This window comes from Mustela putorius, unplaced genomic scaffold (genome assembly GCF_011764305.1).
Source record: "Mustela putorius furo isolate JIRA1106 unplaced genomic scaffold, ASM1176430v1.1 tig00001680_pilon_pilon_pilon, whole genome shotgun sequence".
Lineage (NCBI taxonomy): Eukaryota > Metazoa > Chordata > Mammalia > Carnivora > Mustelidae > Mustela > Mustela putorius.
In genome coordinates, this window is record NW_025421840.1 from 588,907 (window position 1) to 609,084 (window position 20,178).

The 20,178-nt window shown below is 41.9% G+C and overlaps 1 protein-coding gene across 1 annotated transcript in view; it reads left to right on the forward strand.

Moving 5' to 3' along the window:
• CNTNAP2 (contactin associated protein 2) overlaps positions 1–20,178 on the forward strand; it is a 1,133,692-nt gene that overhangs the window by 436,145 nt on the left and 677,369 nt on the right. The window contains exon 10 of the mRNA XM_045087941.1: positions 9,343–9,462. Within this exon, the coding sequence (XP_044943876.1) occupies positions 9,343–9,462 (120 nt within the window). The remainder of the gene's footprint in view (positions 1–9,342; positions 9,463–20,178) is intronic.

Genomic DNA, 20,178 nt, shown 5'->3' on the forward strand with positions numbered 1-20,178 from the left:
AGTACATATCAGAAAATTAATTAATTAATTAGCAATGGGAAAGGGAAAAGGACCTGTAGGTTACACCAAAGGAGCAAAATACAGGTGTTAACAGATTTGGATCTATGTTCTTAGCCTCATTATTAGAACAGAGTGAAAAATGAGAGTGATAAGGTTTGAGATGAGAATAGAGGGTTGAGTAGATGGAGAAGAGACAAAGTAGCCAGTGTCTATAGGATCTAAGCTAGTGATTAATAGCGTTGTTGAGCTTTGCTGTAGAGACCTATTAAAATGAGAAAGGATGAGTTAGTAGCATGCCCATTTGGTTTAATAGGGTTTTTCCCCCTCATCTTAGTCTTCTGTAACCTAAAAGTAATAAGAAAATACTAGTAGAGCTTCTCCAGACTGATTCATGAAAAACCAGTGAATTTTATGTTTTGTGGAGCAAAGGTCACAGAGTATCCCATGTGGACATTGATATCAACAAGGAATGTGGCAGTCATGATGACACAGAGACAAAGAGTTGTGGTTTTTGATTAAATGTTAGTTTCAGTCAAGTTTGGGATTAGCCAAGTTAGCCAAGTTTGGGATTACTTTTCTTTAGTTTTCTTTAAACTTGTGCTTTGGAGCCAATACCAAGAATGGAAGGACTAGGGAAGAATTAAAAAAAAAGAGAGAGAAGTGGGACAGATGTGGGTAAGAGAGACAGAGTAGAAATGAAAAAATAAGTGTAGATTTTACTCTGATCTTCAGAATATTCTTGAAGGACTGGTCGGGTAAGAGAAATATAAACTATTGATTTATTAACAAGAAATCAAAACGTTTTCCTTTTTTTTGTTTTCCTTCCAAATTACCTTTTTTCCCTTGAGACTTGGACAGGTGAAAGAACCCATTAGAGGATGATAATGAGTAACATCTCATACAGAAATTGCACTCATGGAAAGATCATGACATAATATTAGCATGCAGAATATCTGGGTTTTTTTTTTTTAAACCACTCTCATTTGCTGTGTGCCAATTACGAGACAATAGCTCCTCTGGGACATAATGTAGTTTACTCAGGGCATTCATTCAAGCTTAAAAAAAAAAAAATCCCAAAGAGGCAGAGAACATGTGAGGTTAATATTCAGGTATTAATGAGGACCTAGGTATTGTGAAACTTACCTCTTGCTAATTAAAAATAATTGCCTGGTCTTTGAATTGGGGAGCCATCATGGGGGGAAGGTCTCAGGGCCACTGCTGCCTCTCTGGATTTTCAGCATGGTTGTGCAACAAATAGTTGCCTTAACAGGAATAATGAGATTCTGGAAAAACTAGGTTCTCCAAACAAACTCATTAGAACCTGATTGAGATTGGAAAATCAATTTCACTGTTTCAAATGAGAAATATCTCATTCCAGTAGATAAACTTATTTTTGAAAGACACGTTAAGATCAGAAGGTGACTTAGTGTTTAAAAGGCATCAGCATAAGGAGGGTCCCGGAGACCGTCCTATTCTGAATATCACCAATTCACATATGCCCCAGGCCCCTTTCAAGGGCTAACAACAGCTGTTTATCATTTTGTGGTATATCCACGTTTTCCATTAAGAGACTTCTTTATTAATTCAAGAGTAGAGCCTCCAGTAAACCAGTCTCCCTTGTTAGCATCTTGTACTTGGTCTGTGGTAAGTATGTGGTCCATCCACTGTAGGAGAGCAGGAAAGTGAAGACATTCATAAACTATGAATACCCAAAATGTCATGTTACAGCATTTACTAGCAAATGAGCTATAAAATTATTTTATGCTTCTTTCCAGTTTTATATCAAATCATTAGAAGTGAACTTTTCCCTTTCTGGGCAATCAGGAAAAGACTACTTATGATGTTCCAAAGATAACCTTTATGTATGTGTTCAGTTTTGACTTGTGATTAATTTTCTAACATGTTTCATCCTTGGCTACTTCTAGAGATCCATATGCTTTAGAAGGTAATAACGGGAAGGACATATGCCATATGCTTACACGCCTATCTCAAATCATGAGATGTAGAAGGGGTCAAGGAGAGCCTTCCTCTCAGCAAAGCTCTGGAGAACTGTTGCTTTGTACTATTCAGAGCATCCAGCATAAGACCTTACACATATGAGCCAAAAATAATTATTTTATGTGGAAGACATTTCTTTCTTAAAATTAAAGTAGTAGAACATGGTGGAGAGGCCTCCACATCATCTCTAATTTGGAAAAGCTCCCACTTGGTCCAGTCACTTGGCACCTATGTGTCTGTATTAGTTTCCCGGGACTGATGTAACAAACAAGCCGACTTAACAGAAATGTATGCCTTTACAGTTTCAGAGGAACTGTATTTGTATTTGGAAATCCAAAAATCAAGATCTCTACAGGGTTGATTCCTTCTGAGGCCTGCAAGGTAGAATCTGTTCCATACATCTCCATAGAATCTGTAGCTTCTTTCTGGTGGCTTCAGACATTCTTTTACTTATGGTTGACATTCTTCCTGTGTCTTTATATTGTATTCTCTTGTAGGTATTTGTTTCTGTGTCCAAATGCCCCCTTTCTATAAGTCAAGTTGGATTAGGCCTATTGTAGTGATCTCATCTAAACTTAACCATCTCTAGTACCTTATTTCCAAATAAGGTCACCATCGCTGGTCCTGGAGACTAGAACTTCAACATCTTTTATGGGGGATATATTTAAACTCATAGCAATGCCATTTTTAAATTCTCAGGGTTTTTGTTTTTGTTTTTGTTTTTGTTTTGTGATAATAGAAGCTGTGGTATGGAATCGCAGATCTGTGCTTTCTTCTCCATTCCCAGGTACCATAGGGTTTTAATCATATGTGGTATGTATGTCTTAACCACTGCTTAGCATGGTATTCAAGATCTTATTGTCATAAATGGAGGAAAATATTATACACTTAAGGAGAAATCTTAATATGTATCATAAAATATACTTACACTTCAAAAAGTACATATTCGAAGCTATAAGACAAAAACGGGGAAGACAAATATGAAAAAAACAAAGTTTTAGTCTTCGTTTATAGTATAGCCAATATAAATTAATAGAAAACTGATGGCAATAAATGGGCAATACTCCTAACTATACACCCTACAAAAGATTTAAAAGATCTCTCCAATGTACATTTGAAAATAAATTTTCCAAATATTAATAAAATATACAAATAAAGTAATGGAAAGTGGGGTTTGTTGTTGTTGTTGTTGTTGTTTGTTTTTTTTTTTTTTTTTTTTTTTTTTTTTTTTGCCATGTAAGAAACTATTTTTTCTTTTTGTTTGATTTTAAATCAGAGTCTAGCCAGGGCTGGTAAAGATGCATTCACAGGCAAAGTTGTTGCTTTTAGATTCTCAAGAATCTAAAATTGACCATCAGAACTTAGAGCAACACAGAGGTATGAGTACCTGACAGCAGCTGATAGAATATTGTGTATTCTGGATTTTGAGCAGTTACTTGAACTTCTCACACCACTGAAGGAGGTCTACACAGAGGGAAGAAGCAGGCCTGGAATTCAAAAAGAGAATGAAAGACAAGCTCACCCAAATTGCTCCTGGGGGCAGGAAAACAAGACATTCTCTCTCATTTGTGTTATCTGCTCTTTTTTCACAACTCATCAAGAAGTCTAAGTTCTTTTGATAGACATGCACACATTTTTAATAAATGACTCTGTCTTACACATCCTAACAAAAACTCCCCTTGCAAATTTAGAAATCTCTATCAAGTTTTATTCTATTTTTGCTCTCATGTTCAAATTTCTACAATGATGGCGTCACCACCCAATTCCACCAAATAGTTCCTTTCCTACAGTTTGGTTCTATAAATACTTCTGCCCTGAAATATTTAAGAAGTCACTCAAATTGGCTCACTAAATGTATTTGTCATGTTTTTGGCCTTCTTTCTGTTTCCATGTTTTGTAGCAGTTCATACTCTTAAGAGTTCTTCTCCGTGGGCGGAGTTCCTCCTTCATACTCTGTGGTTCCTTGACACACTCTGGCTGTTCCTTGACCATGCTTCATCTCCCCGCACAGGAGGCTGGTTGGATGGCTTTGCTTTTCAACCTTTGGCTCTTCCTCCATCTGCGAGTTGGCTATCTCTCAGAGACCTCACATGCAGCATCTGGGCATGACCAGGGGGAGCGTTTCTCCTCATCCTTGGTTGGGGTGGGGAGGGCAGAGTATGCACGTGTTGTTTGGTGTTCTACTGATGGTTGTAAGCCTAGGGCCATACGGACTTCAAAGTTCAGTACCAACCTTTAATTTTATGCCTCCATTTTTATTCTTCTGCTTAATACTTCTTTTTTTAATGACACTAGGAACACATTTGATGCTTAATAACATCTGTACGTCAAGTAGAACTGTCATATTTTTATACAGTTTTGATGAGAGAAATAATTGCCCCCCCCCAAGTTGTCCTTATCCTGATCTGTGGAACCTTTCACTATGTTACCATCTATGGCAAAGGGACTCTGATTAAGTGAAGGCCCATAACATGAGATTATCCTGGATGATCTGGGTGGGCCTAAGATGATCATAGGGCTCCTTAAAACAGATGTGACAGGGAAATCAGGGACTCAAAGCAACGGAGTGTGGGAAGGACTGGCTTCGAAGATGGAGAATTGGGACGAAGACAATGAGCAGGGAACGCTGGTGGAATCTAGAAGCTGAGCCAGGGGAGAAAATGGATTTTCCCCCAGAGTTTTCATAAGGAGCACCGCCCTACAGACACCTTGAATTTAGCCCCATGAAACCCACCTCAAACTTCTAACCTCCAGAACTGTAAGATAGTAAGTTCGTGTTGTTTTAGTGCATTAAGGTTTGGTTATCTGTTACAGCAGCCGCGTGAAACTAACACAGCAGTCCTTTGTCATTTTCCGTTGTACCTGCATGATGTCACACAGACAACACTCATCATTTAATGAAAACGATGAACATACTTAGGATTCCCCACCTTCTGGCATTTCACGTGCTATGGAATTGAGTCTAAAGTGTTCAAAAGTAGTATTTCTGAACATCTGAGATGTATTTACAAATATGTACCATAATATGAGAACTTTTACTTGGGACTAGAGGTCTCAGCAGAGAAAAATTACTTTTCCAATAAATCAATGGACTTGATGAGTCTGTTTATTGCCACATCAGCCCAATTGCCTCTCTGTTCTTCGGCAGTGTGCTAGCAAAACTCCATCAGCGCTGACAGCTCGCGCACATCTTCACTGGCTGCCGCCTCAGCCCTTGGGCTCTGTCATCTCCTCAGGCTTAACGTGTACAGATTGTGCAAGCCCGTGCGCGATGCCTCCACTGGGTCCAGAGCTAACTGGCTGAGACTGCAGGGGAAATGCTTCTGTTAGCTCATTCTCTGCATTAAAATGTCAATATACTCAGTGCTTTTTACTTTACAAAGGGTGTGTGATTTCATTGAATCATCACGATAACTTGTTGAAGTTGAAGGAGATAGTGTTGCCTTCGTTTTACAGCTGAGAAAACTGAAGTTAAGGGGCGTTTCCACATTGTAAATGCCAGAAAGGAGATTTGAATGAAAATCTCTTAACTCCGTTCTCAGTTATGAAACGAATGCTGTTTCATTATACCCAGGGGTCCTCGCCATTCTACCTCCATGCCACTGTCCCAGATAATGTATCTCTCAGGTGTATGTTTAATCGTAACATAACTTGTGCACATTATAATGTAATATGGAAAACACGGAAACCATCCATAATCTTACTGCTCACAGATAACCACAGGTACCGTGTGGGTGCGTTCATCTGAGTATCTTTCTTTCCACGTGAATTTTTATTTAGGGTTTTACATCACAATGCCTCTTCATTATTTTGAGTAACATGAGGTGGCAGTCCGGCCTTATTTTATTTAAAATTTGACTGTATTGTCTTTCTGTGTCCTACCTTCCTTGTACTCACATTTAAATATCAATAAAGAATTAGCTCACCCTTCCAGAGGTAACTTTTTTCCAGGATCCGAGCTGCACCTCTCAAACTGCAGGCAGGACCAGCAGCAGCAGCATCACTTGGGAGCTGGGAGCTTGTTAGAACTGCAAATTCTCTGCTGAATCAGAATCTTTGGGGTGAGGCTCAGGAATCCCTGTCTTAACAAGCTCTCCAGGTGATTTTCACGCATGATACCATTTGAACTGAAATACTTGGTTTCCCATTTGAGTTGCTGAGGCAAATCAACTAGGAGGCCTGTCCTCGGTGGAAGTCAAGCAGAATTTAACTGTCAAACTTGGAAGAAAAAGAAGAGAGCTTCTTACATACGCCAATTTCCCTCATCTACAAGCCATCAGCACTTGCTTCTTAGTTACCTGAGTTAAGGTTCATAACCCTTGCTAGGGTGTCTCTATGCTTACTTAGATGCATGCTTCTTACCATCAGATCGTGTTTTCATCAGTTCTGATGCTCCTCTTAAACACCTGGGTGGCACCGTCTGTTAAGCGTCCAACTCCTGCTTTCAGCTCAGGGCGTGATCGTGAGATCCTGAGATGAGTCCTGGGATTGGGCCCCACGTTGGGCTTCCCACTCAGTGTGGAGTCTGCTTAAAGACCCTTTCTCCCTCTCCCTAATACCTCCCCCTCTTTGTGTTCTCTTTCTCTCTCAAATAAATAAATAAAATCTTTAACGAAATCTGCCCTTTTAGATTATATGGAATAGAAAAGAAATATAGATATTCTAGACCCTCCCCTCCAGATAACTCACAGTCTTGTTAGGAAATAAAATTTTCATATATGAAATTCAGTTAACAACAGTCAGTCAAATCCTAAATTGACTATGATCAGGTACTACAGTGCATGAGAGGAGCAGCAAGTGCTTTGGACTGTACAGGAAGGTGGGTATCTTGACTAGGGAGGGTCTCCTTAAGAAAGAGGACTGTGAGGAGGACCTACAACATTAATCATAAAAATTTCACCTATTAAATGTTTACCATAGCCCAGAGAGAGTGGTTTAGCAATGGGTATTGTTATGTCCTCCAGTTCTTATTACTACATTGCAAATAAATACCTAATACCTATTCTCCAGACAAGGCTAAAGGAGATTAGGCAGCTTTGCCAATGTTCTATGGAACAGAATTTCAACCCAAGTCTGTTTGATCCTGGAGCCCTGTTCCTTAGCACTCCTGCCTTAATAGTTGACTATGGTAGAGAAGGTTAATAGAGATCAAGGTGTTTGTAGTGTGTGGCAGAAAAAGGTGACCCTGGGAAAGCTGCCTCACCAGTGTGCAAGATTATGTGGCCAAGTCGCCCAAACCAGGAAACATCTGTTAGGATTTGGGAAGGTCTTGTATGTGTAGATGGTGATCTGGGGTAGGATACCGTGGATACTGAAAAATCATTACATATTTTTTAACATAATGAAAATAATGTTTTAGGACCAGACTAACATTGGCTGAAAAGCTTAATTTGGTGCGAAGTGAAGAGATATTTGGGTAGGACAACCAAATACCGGATGATAAGGAAAATGGAGTCTTTGCAGGGGGCAAAGAGAGTGACCAATTATTAAATATTTTAAAAAGAAATGTGAAAGTGTTTAAAGGCAGATTGCCCAAAGGGACTAAAAGGAAAACTTTAGAATTATAACTTGACACTGTGGATCGTTTTGAGCTACACACAGAAATTGCAATTATCTGGAGAGAGGTTGCAAAAAATGAGTAAGGCAGTTAGAAATTGTGAGTTTAGGTCATTCTGAACGCTCCTTCTTCCTAACTACTTACACCCACCTGGTCTCCATCTCTAGCTGATTTTAAAAACACATGAATCTGTCCCATCTACTTCGTCCTTCCTCACAGTCTCAGAAGGAACTGGTCACCCTTCACCTGGCCTATGACAATGACAGCCTGTGTGCGCTCCTGAATTTCTGAACCACTCCCCTAAAATCTATTGTTTTTCTATAGGAGTTTTCTTTCTAAAGCCTACATCTAATCATAGCATCTTCCTGCTTAGAGGTTAAAACTCTTCCTCCCTGCCCTTTCTTGCAGTATGCTACTTGACACGGCATTAAAAATTAGAGCAACCATAGTTTATTATCCAAACAAGAGACTTGAGAGATTGAAATTGGACATATTAATCATCACACTTGGATGAAAGACACGTCAGCTCTGCCTGGATCTCCGACTGCATCCCCTTCCAAGGGCACCTTATGCATGAGTAAGACCAAAGTAATTAGTGAGCAAGCCCTAGGGGTCCTTTATCTGGGGTGCTCACGTCCGCGTTTGTGTTGCCTAATCCCCTGCTCAGCACATGTAGGTACTCAGTATTTGCAGAAGGAAGGGAGGAAAAGAGGATTAAGTAAAACAAAGAATTTGAGAATTGTTTTAGCCTCCTATGTTGTTGTTGACGTGAAATTGAATTTGAGGTCTAACATCTTTCGAGAGGAAACCAGGGGCAGCCCCGTGGCAGCACATAGAACATGGAAGCAAAAAGTGAAAAGAGAGGTCCCAGAAGCGGACCTGCTGTTAATGAACAGCAGTTTGCAGTGTGAATTCCAGTGCTCTTTACCAAAAGACTCCGATCACCCGTGCATCCGATGATAGCTCTTTCCCAGAAATAGTTCTCAGTTTTGTAAAGCGATCTTTTAAAGTCATCTTAAATGTCACTATGGAGCTGTTTTTAAAAGTCTTCCCAGTAGTATTCTAGAAATTATAATGACAAAGGAGATATGCAAATGTCCATTTTGTACTTTGGAAAACAGGTGCAGTCACTGTGAAGAAAAGAACATGTCAGGAGGATAGGAACAAAAAGAAAAACAATGGAAAAGAACTTGTGATTTAATTACCTTGATGTCAGCCTTCTACACAAACTAGGTGTGATGTAATTAAAATACCTGTAACAAAAGGAAGCAGGGACATTCTTTCCTTTTTCTTGAAATAAAGGAAGATTAGAAACCTCATGCTGTTTGAGGGAAATGTATACTATCTATGCAAAAAAAAGGGTGCATGTGTGTATGTGTGTGTATGTATGTGTGTGTGAGAAAGATTTTTCTCTTAGTCAATAGCCCAACAAAATAGGCAATATTTATGGCCTTTCAAAATAAAGTCATATCTATAAATAACTCCAGATTAAATATTATTTCAGTGATCCCTAATGCAATGAACATTACATTTATTTAACAATGTATTGATGGTTTTAGACCTTTCCCCGACTATAAAGCCATAGCAGGAACTTGCTATCTTTGTTGGGTCAGAAACGCTCATAGAGTAAGAAGCAAATCATGAATTTCAATGTGGATAAAAAGAACACTCGCTCTAACCAGAGGATATACTGCTCAGTAGCACTGGCCAATATTGGATGTGGCGGGGGCACCCATCTGGGGAGCCACTTGCTCTGCACTGTGCTCATGTAGGCTGTTCTGTTCTAGCGATCTACGAGCCTTCCTGTGAAGCCTACAAACACCTGGGCCAGACATCCAATTATTACTGGATAGATCCTGATGGCAGTGGACCCCTGGGGCCTCTGAAAGTCTACTGCAACATGACAGGTAACTATGCCGTATTGATGTTTCATGGACGTTTCTTCTCTATGTTGAGCATGAACAGTACCACTCAAGTCTGGTTTCTTCTGCACCATGTTCTTTTCACAACATGTAATGAGCTAAATAGTATTCAATTTGTTCAGTGAAATGGTGAAATGTGTTTCTAAAGCAATAAAATCTTCTAATCTGTTCTTTTTAAACTCTACCTTATAACTTCAACATTTAAAAATACAAACATGTGGGGGAAAAACTCAAAGTGCAATTGAAGGGGGAGGTCCACAGGCAGAGCTGGCCCATGCGGCAGCCGCCTCCGCCAGTGACCGAGACTGAGGAACTCAGTGTCACTGCTCGACTGTCCACATGCTGCCCAGGTCAGGGGGAGCTTATGGGCCCCTCCGGATCTTCCTCGGGCCCTGTACTTAACAGAAGGAGGCTTTCTTTGGATGGAAATCCCATTTTGGCAGCACCCACAGCTTTCATATGTATCTGGAATTTTCTGCAACAGAAGAAAACCTAGTTTTTCTTCTGTTGGAGTTATGAAATGAAATTATGGGTTCTGGTAAACTCCCACAATGTGTAAAATATTCAGATCTCTAAGAGTAGATTTTCTATCAGACACTTAGTAATGTCCTGCCTTCCAAAGTAGAAGAGTGTGAGGCATGTACCACTCACCGGCTCCAGGAGAGGACCAGCATTTGATGGAAACTCCTTAAGTATTTGATTATAACAGTAATGGTGATGTGATGCTACTTAGAATGATTACTACATTATCTGTACACTATGTATCAAGTACCATGATAAATTCTTTACTTAGAAGACCTGGGTTTGCATCCCAGCTCCATCTGTCACCAGGTATATAATCACAGGCACCTTATTAACTGTATTAAACCCAATAAGGCTCGGTATGTTTATCTATAAAATGGATTATTAATAATATCTATGACATAGCATTCTTATGTAAATGGAATAAAATAATATACATATGGTTCTTCCCATATTATCTGACACATGGTAAACTTTCAGTAAAGGATACAGGGAGTTAGGTATTATATTTTTTAAAGGATTAGACAGTTAAATATCTTGCTTATATTATTAAGGTAAGATTCAAACACAAGTTGATTGGGGACCTAGTGGTGCTTAAATCAGGCAATACTTTAGAATCATTTATGGGCCTTTTTGTTTTTGTGTTTTTTTGTTTTGTTTTGCTTTGTTTTTCATACATACTAAATGTGTCTATGCTGAAGACTTTGATTCAGTCTGTTGGCTCACAACCCTCCAGGGAACTTGCCAGGTGTGATCTAAAACAGCCCCTGTACTCAGAGGGCTGGGAGAGACCCAAGAAAGAGACAGGCCCCTCCTAGTTGGTAGGTAGCAGTTTTAATAAGCACAGGGAACTTATATATGAGGCTGGTCGTGATGGCAACATAATCTTAACAGTTTATGAAGAAGCCTCTCCTGCGTTCGAGTCACATACGCTGTACAGATGTCCTCAACACCACACCACCACTATAAGTTTGTGTCCTTGGAGCAGCCCCTGAAAGAGAAAAAGGCAAGTGGAACTCCATTCCAGGCTCAGGGGAATGGATGAGAAGCCTTGGAGTGCCTGGGGTCAGCTCACAGGTCAATGGACAGTCACGTCTTTTTCCAGTGACATCCCCAGACATAGGTGCTAAGTGGAATTAGGATTGTGCCGCTCAAAGGGAGAACCCTGAAGAGCTTTGTGGGTAAGCAGACCCTGTGGAGAATTTCCAGCAACATCAGGAAGCCATACCTGGCCCAGAGCAGAAGGCAGAATGATGAGGACGGGAGTGTAGTAGGGAAGGCGCATAGAGGAAATGGTAACCTGGGAGCTGTCTTCCCCAAAATAGCCTTCCATGCCGAGAACTATGTGTGACCCAGAGAAGAAACCTGCTCATCAGAAAGCTTGGTTTAAGAGTTTACTGGTTTTTGGACTTGTCAGTGCACGCACGTACTCTCTTACTTATCTTCATTTTCATCTTAGTTGAACTAAAATACAATCTGTGAGAACTTCATTTAATCTATAAGAATCTTGATTTTTGTTTCTCCTAATATATAAAAAATATGATTATAGTTTAAGCCAATATGCTAAATGCAGTCTGGACAGTGAAGAGTACAGTACCACTTTCTGCAGGTAGAATATTTTTTCTTTCATCATTCAGGATAGGTGTGAACACTAGTGTGTCAGGGACACTGAAGGCCAACAGGCATTCTTTGGCCTTTAACCACCCATCAGCCCTTTCTTCAGCTGGAAAGAACAAGAACTTGACATCATTAGGACAGTATGGTACCACATAGCTTGGTTTGGGCTGTTGCAGTTCCAAGAGATAGATGTTGAAGACGAAGAAGGAATGATGGCATGAGCAATTCTATGAAGTCTTGATCTATCTGCCACTCTATGTCATGAGAAGGTACATAAGCCTTACTTTATAACTTTTATAGGAAAAAAAATAGAGCCCTCCCACATCTCAGTAGCCCAGATGTAATTTGGTATTATCACTGTTGAATATATCACAGATTTTTAAAATGGGAGCAAGACCTCTTCTCTGGGGAAGAAGCAATGTCTTGGCAGTGATCAGGCTTTTTTTTCTTCTTTCTACAGTTGTCGTGGGATGGGGGAGAGCTGTAAACTTGTACAGACATAGTGAAAACTATAAGGAAAGGGACCTCCCTGACAGGAAATATCTGATGTAGATTTAGGTAGAAACTAAAGACACTGTTGAAAATTACTTCTGATGTAGATCTATTCTTTGGAATCCTAAACTTCCAATTCTGTTACTAATTTAAAAGCTAAAGGAAATGAAAACACAAGTAAAGTAGGGCCTGATAGGAAGAAGGGAGTCTCCCTTGATTTTTGGACAAGAAGTTCCTCCAAATATTCATGACCAAACTACTGTCAAGTTAGGTCTCCAAGTTTTGTTTAACAGTATCAAATAAGTAACATATCCTTTATCCTCACTATGTTTCATATTGGATCATAAGGGAGGACTTGAGGTCTGTCCCTTTTAGAGTATTTTATTGTTTGATTGGTTCCACGATTTCAACCTGTTGGTATCTTTTGGTCATCTCAGCTGCTTTTGTTACATTCTCAATTTCTTCTTCGTAATGCCTCTTGCAAATCATCCTTCTTTTCATCCCTAATTCTGAATGATAGTTTCTTTAAAAACTCAACACTCACCTACTACATGATTCCGCAGTTGTCCTGGTGGGCATTTACTCCAGGGGAATGAAGACAGAGTCACACAGAAACCTGTGCGCAGAGGAGCATGGCAGACTTATTGGTAATAGCCAAAAACTGGAAGGCACCCAGATGCCCTTCGACAGGTGAATGGGTAGACAGACTTGGTACATCCATACCATGGAATTCTCTCTGACAATAAAAAAGAATGAACAACTGACCCAATGCAACAGACATAAATCTCAGAGAATTAGGCTGAGTGAAAAAAATCCAATCTCGAAAGATTACATACTGTCTGATTTTCATTTATGTAACATTCTTGAAATAACAACATTACGGACATGGAAAATAGATTAATGACTCCTGGCGGTGAAGGAGGGATGGGGGTGGGAGCGAAGTGGGCGTGGTGACAGAAGGGCAACATGAGGGACTCTGTGGCGTTGGACGTGTTTAGGGTCCTGACTGTACCCGCGGCAATATCTCGGTCGTGATGCTGTCCTGCGGTTTTGCATGGTGGCACCACTGGGGGAAGTGAAGGAAGCGTACAAGGGACCTCTCTACTATTTATCACAACTGCATGTTGCATCACATTACCTCAAGGCAAGCGTTTAATTAAAAATATTTAATATACACCAAAAAAAAAAATCCCAAAGATCCTGAATTTTTTCACAGTCTTTGTGGAAAAAAAAATAGTGCTTAAGCATACCTCTAAGATCCTTTTTTCCAGGGTTTTTTTTTTTTTTAATTTATGTATGCACTACGCATCGGGCACTGAGCCATAGGAGGATAAGTGGGTAGCCTAAATGCGTTCCCAACTGATAGTAAAACACATGTTTAAAAAGCAAATAAATAAGTAATTTTTCTACAAAGAAAAGTGATGGAATTCTGAGGAGTGATTTATTTTGGATGCTGGATTTTAGATAATGCCTCCCTCCAGAGACAAACTTTTAGCCGAAATCTAAAGTATGAAGAGAGACAAAGCACTCAAGGAGGTGAGAGGGGAGACGAGCCCTATAAATGAACACCCCAGCCCGTGAAAGAGATCGTTTCATTCCAAGGAGCTGAAACCCCCATGGCTGAAGCCTGGAGCTTGGTGAGCCTCAGAGAGGGGGCTCGAGAGAAGTTGCCAGATGGGCAAGGCCAGAGCGCACCAGGTAGAATGGAGGGTAGTGTGGGAAAAAACTGGATTTTATGTTTTCAGTTATTTTTCAGTGCAGGGGGTGGGGACCCATAGAGAGCTTTCAAGCAGGAGAATGAGAGGGTCTTGTTTGGAACGAAACCATTGGGGGGGAGGCAGGGTTGGGCATGAGTGGCAGAGTGGAAACACCAAGACCAGTTCTGGAGTTTTTGTCCAAGTCCGGGGAGGCATCATCTCCTCCTTGAACTACAGTGGCGACGGCTAGAGTGATGAGACCGAGATGCATTCTGGATCTGTTCTGAAGTTAGATGATGACTGATGTCACGTGGTGATGATGTCGGGGTGGGTGACAGGTTGGGTGAGGATGGCTAAGGGCAGTCGTCAAGAGTAAGTCCCCAATACATAGACTGAGTAACCGGGTGGATTATGGTGCCATGGGACACGTAGAACATTAAGGGAAGAACAGATTTAGAGAAAATCCAAGAAGTCAGTTTTGGCATAGTTAAGTGTGAGGTGCTATATACCATCTAAATTGAGATGCCAGTTTTGCAATTGGATAAAACTTCAAGAAGGATATGAAGGTTAGAGATAGAAATGTGCTAATTGTTAGCATCTGAATATATGAGAAGTGAGAATATCATATCACTCAGGGGTTGCTGTAAACAGGGAAAAGGCATCTCGGGAATGAGCCTTCGGGAACTCACTAGAAATCCGGTCTCTGGTGATGAGGCGGCGGGTCAGCGTGTAGGAGGAGGATTTAACTGAGAGTCAATGGGGGAAGAATGTCTAAGAGCATTTGGGGACGACCGGGCCACCCATACGTATGTCAAAGTGACTGCTTGGGTCCTAGAGAACGACAAAACCTTTTGAGGATGGAGGATGACTTTGAATCCATGCAAATGTCTCCTAACGAAGGAGGCGATGCACCTAAATACAGCCAGTGCCAGCCCGCAGGGTGCGGGGGTGGGGTTTGTCTGGAAGGGACCAGCCCCCCAAAGGGCCAGGGTCGACAGCTTTAGGAAACCATGGAATAGACAGCTGCCCAAGACTCCACCACCGGTGAAATCTCCCACAAGAACAGAAACTCACAAGCCGAGTCTTGTAGAACAGGTGGGTGTTGTAGGGCCTGGAAAAGGGGAGAAGGAAAAATAGACCAACTTATAAAATGCTTTGTACAACACGCAAAGCAGTTCCGACGTGGTCCTGAGGGAAAAGCCAGCTCGTGGTGATTCTGTATTTTTAAAGCATGACTTTGGCAGCTGTGAATGGGATTCTCCAAAGGAGACCCAGACATAGAACAGGGACACGAGAGAGAAAACCCCTGTTGTGGTCCAGGCATCAAAAACTGAGAATGTCGGGGCGCCTGGGTGGCTCAGTGGGTTAAAGCCTCTGCCTTCGGCTCAGGTCATGATCCCAAGGTCCTGGGATCGAGCCCCGCATCGGGCTGTCTGCTCCGCAGAGAGCCTGCTTCCTCTCTCTCTCTCTCTCTGCCTGCCTCTCTGCCTACTTGTGATCTCTGTCTGTCAAATAAATAAATAAAATCTTTAAAAAAAAAAAAAACTGAGAATGTAAGGCAAGTGGCAGTCAGGTAGAGGAGGGGGTCGAGTTCGTGGCCATTTAGGAAATTGAGGCGGCCAGGCTATGGCTGAAAATGAAAGAGAGCTGAACATGATTGTGGGGTTTCTGCTGTGGTAAACAACTGCATGAGGTGAGCCACGGGAGGCCAAGGGCAGATTTAGGGAAGGGGCGAGCCCGTCACTCAGCCTGGCCCAGCTGCCCCCAGCAGGTACCGCACAGATTCCCAGTGGGGCTGGGCGAGCCTCAGGCAATCTCTGTGTCTGTGTTTCCGGTTTCCTTGTGAATGACGTGTAGGCATTGGAATGGAAGGATCTCTGCTCTCCCTCCTGTTCTAAAAAAAAAGAAAGAAAAAGAAAGAAAGAGAGAGAGAGAGAGAAAAAAGAACAAATTCTATTATTACCATGGAACATGAAAGAAAAATATCACAGTATCCCTGCAGTCGAATAATCTAGAGCCAGAATCCTCTTATCTCAGATAAGCTTGAACTTACTCATTTCTTGGCCGAGTTTGACGTGCATTGGCACCCTTCACTTTCTGTGATGAGGCAGGTGTCCTACGCTGACGGTCTGCAGCTCAGGGCTTCGTGCTGGGAAGATAGGCCCTAAATGACAGAGCGTCCAAGTACCCGGCATTGGTACTGAGCGGAGAATGTGTTCCCGGATCCCCCTGCGGAACAGCAGCCATTCTGCGCAAGCCAAGGGCACCAACTGGACTCATAGTTACCCTCACTTCTCCATCTCCACCCTCCCTCTGAGACTTTGCTACTGTAAATACAATCGTCGTGACATAAACTATCATATATTTGAGTATTTACCTCTGTTACTGGTACATCGTTTTAAACACGTAAGCTTCTATTTCTATTTTAAGATGCTTGCCAGCATCTTTTCCTAGAAACCTCGAACTTTTGTATTGAAAGCTTCATTTGGTTCTTTCCGCCTGACGGTTAATAATAACAATAGTAAATAAAGCTAGATCCAGTCATTATCCTCGGAAACTTGCTCCGTATCCGTAAATCAACAGCAGTGTTTTTCTCAATATTCTGTAATCTAATTCATGTTCTTTAAAACTCTCTTCGCATTCATGTTTAATTTTTTTTTTAAATGTAGGTAAGCATCTGTGCTGCGGCGTGTGAAGTCTGAAGTCCAAATCAGGAACACCTTCAATACTCTTCCTAGCACTAGTTTTGTAGTTTTATCAAAAAGCCATTAAGCTTGTTTACATAATTTGTGCTTTATAAAGCCCTGGGATTTAGCTGATCAAATTCTATTATCCTCTATGATGGTAAAAGCTGTTCATGTCTTTTTAATCTAATATTTATAGAGCGCTTGTTACTCAAGTTCCTAAGCACTTGCACCCAGTAATATCATTTTATTTATGATTATGCTTCTCAGAAGTTTGAGGAGGGAGTGCCGACAGCAAGGAAATGAGTCTCCGCATGGTGTGCGTGGGTCCTGGTGGGAAGTATCGTGGACCTCCCCCACCGTTCCTGCTCGTGTACCCTACCCTCCAGCAAAGCAAAGCAGTCTCTTCTCTAGCATATTCCTTTTCTTAGCAGCTTACAATTTATTATCTCACCTTGAACGCTGGTCGGGGGTCTGCCAAGGTGAGCCCTCCTTGGCTGAAATGAAGGGGTCAGCAGGGCTGTGATCACCTCTGAGGCTTAGGATCCTATTCCGTGTTCATTTGGGATGTTGACAGAATTCAGGTCCTCGTGGCTTTAAGACTGAGGGTCCCATTTTCTGACTGGCTGTTGGCTGTGGATTGCTCTCAGCTTCTTGAGGCTGCTGAGGTCCCAGCGGTGAGTCCCTCCCACAGCCTGGCGGCTGGTGGATCTCTCTGGTCTCCAGACCATCTTTCGAGAGCTCAGTTGATTAGGTCGTGCCTACCCAGGATAATTCCCTGATTAACTCCAGTCAGCTGATTGGGGACCTTGCTTAATCTGCCAAATCTCTTTACCTTTGCCATTCAGACTGACCTACCTGTAGGAGAGACACCGTCATATTCACCCGTCCCCCACATTCAAGGAGTGGGGCTCACATGGGGAGTGTAGGTGCACTGGCAGGAATCTTGGGGGCCACCTTTGCTCCCGTCTTACCACACCTGGCTCCATACACCTCTGTATAGTACTCATAATTCCAGCTATGTGTATCCTCACCTTCTGAGCAACAGTGCAACGTTTAGTTTATAAAATATTAAGCCTTTTTAAATTATTTGTCTAAGGGTTTTTAGTATATTGTTCAATATAGAAAATTCTGAAAATATGAAAAGCAAAAATAAAAATTGCTTACCAGCTACAGACACGAATTGCTAACGTGTTAGGAAAAGTGTCAGAAAGACTGTATCATAGAGCTGAAGCCACATTTATCATTGAGAGCAAACTGTGCATCAGGCTCTATTCTAGGTAGATTACACACCATAATTCATCCATTATCCAGGCAGGACTTCACAACAAACCCACAGGGCAGTAATAATACCGGCGTCCCTTTTTTCTGGATGAGGAAACTGAAACTCAGAAATACTAAGTTCTGAGCCCCACAGCAAATCCCGGTAGGTTATAGAGATAGACATCTTAGAATTGTGTGATTCAGAGCCAGAGTTCCTCATCACTGTGTGTGTGTGTGTGTTTATAGACATCCATCCCAACACTGGTCTTCATTCTGGATTCTGTAGTATGATCTGTAATATGATCTCTGAAATGAGCACCTCTTACTCCTATCTTTTCATTATCATCATCATCAAAACTTCCTTACCCAGCTCTAATTCATTATCTGTGGTTTGGACAGCCTTTTTGTGGTAAACTATTTACTTCTTAATTGTCCAACTAATGCCTTGGGGTTTTTAATCAGAGAACACATTTTAAATGAAATCAGCGTCTAAACCATTAGGCAATTATTATCAATTTCAGCTCTAAATTCAACTACGAGTTAATATAATTTTCTGAGAGCTTTATAGGCTAAGTTGTGTATGTCCTATCCCTTGGGGTTTGAACCCAACTTTTAGGATAATTAACATTCTATCACCAATATCTGGTTACTATGTCAATGGAACATCTTACACTGAATCTAACCAAATCTGATGTGAGAATGTAACAAGGTTGAGTGGAATTGTATTGGGGATCATCCGTGATATTTACTTTGACTATAGTGCCTCCTTCTTCCTTTTTTTGCAAGGAAACCAGCTAGAAATGAGGACACACACGGCTCCCCTCTTCTCTGTTAGGCTTATTAACATTCGCAGGCCGGGCGCTGCTGTGCTTCCAATCCCTGGGTGTTCCCAGATGTCATGAACTATTTCTCTGATGAATTCATGGCCTAAAGTGTAAGCCTCAAAACACTGGCTTCTTCCATTTTATTCCCTCTGCTCATTTTATTTTTTCTCATCACCAGCTTTTCCTCTCCCTCGTCTGTCTCCTGCCCCAGCACACCTCCTCTGTTGTTAACCCGCGCGCGGAATACGTCTCGTCCGTGTCTTCTCCAGGCACAGCGTCTCCTCTCCGCTGACCTCTCCCCGCCCGTCTTTGTTCCAAACCCTTTGTAATCACTCAGCAACTCCTGCCTCACGCGCTCGGCTATTTCAGTACCTCACAATCAGTATAAATCTTTGAATTCAATTCTGTTCATACAGCTTCAATTGAAAATCTAGGAACCAACTCACTGATCAAACACAGCCGGAAAAGAGAGCTCTTCTCTCTAACTGATTGCCCACTTGCCCAGGACTCCCTTCTGGATTCAGGCTCTTATTCCGTGGATGGCTTCCCCTGCCAGGCTTTCTTTCAAATCTCTTCATTGTGTGTCAGTCATAGTGATAGGTTAATACTGCAAAAGTTCTCAAAGGGTGTTTGAACCCGAATCAAGGAAAGGAGAGGAAAGCTGGAAGAGTGGGGTGAGGCCCATGTCATGGGACAGGGGCCAGGAGGGAGTGCAGGATGCCACGGAAAATCAAGGAACGGCTGAAGAGTGGTGACTGGCCTCAGGGTCCCCTGGACCTTCCAAAATGGCACCCCTCATGCAGAGGCGCTCACCTCCAAATATTTCCACACACCTGCCTTGCCAGGATTTTAAACACACGGCCTTCTGGTGCTCTGAAAGCAATGCCTTTGTTAGGAGATTCCCCCTGTGCCTCCTCAGAAGCCAAGGCTCCCCGTGGTCTGTGGCAAGGGCATGTTCTTGGTGCCTCTCACATCCGGGGTCCCGGACGCTCATCCAGGCCACTGTCATCATCTCGTCCATCAAGCAGGAAGCGGAGAGAAACACCTTGGAAAATCCAGTTAAGGTCAGCTCATTGCTTTGTGATCAGAAACCAGAAGCAGGAGAGTCATTTCCCGTCCACACTAGGAATTCCTCCCTTCTGCCTGGCTTAAAGCCCGTATGTGTGCAGTTCTCGCTCCAAAACCTTTGCCTTTTTCAGTTTCGTGGGTCACTTTCATTCCTTCCGAGGAAATCCGTTTCCATACCAGAAGGTTCCTGGCGACTTTGTTGGGAGAATCTCATATAGAAGCTAATTTCTTTTTTGTATTATCTTGGTCTCACGGTTGGAACCAAGAAAGTTAAAATAAACTGCAACCAAACTCCATGTTGCTAAACTGGCAGATACTGGAATCCCATCTCCTCGACTGACTTAAACTAGGAACACCAAAGCTCATCTGTGCCCTACAAAACCGCCACATGATGGCTGGTGTCCCGTCTGTGACGACTGAGAAAGAATGAACTTGTCAAAAATCTCATTGCGTTTATGGACAGAAGACTCTGTGAGGGCTGACCTCCCTTCACATAATTATTGTCTCCTATCCTGTTTCTGCTCCTCTTTTTTG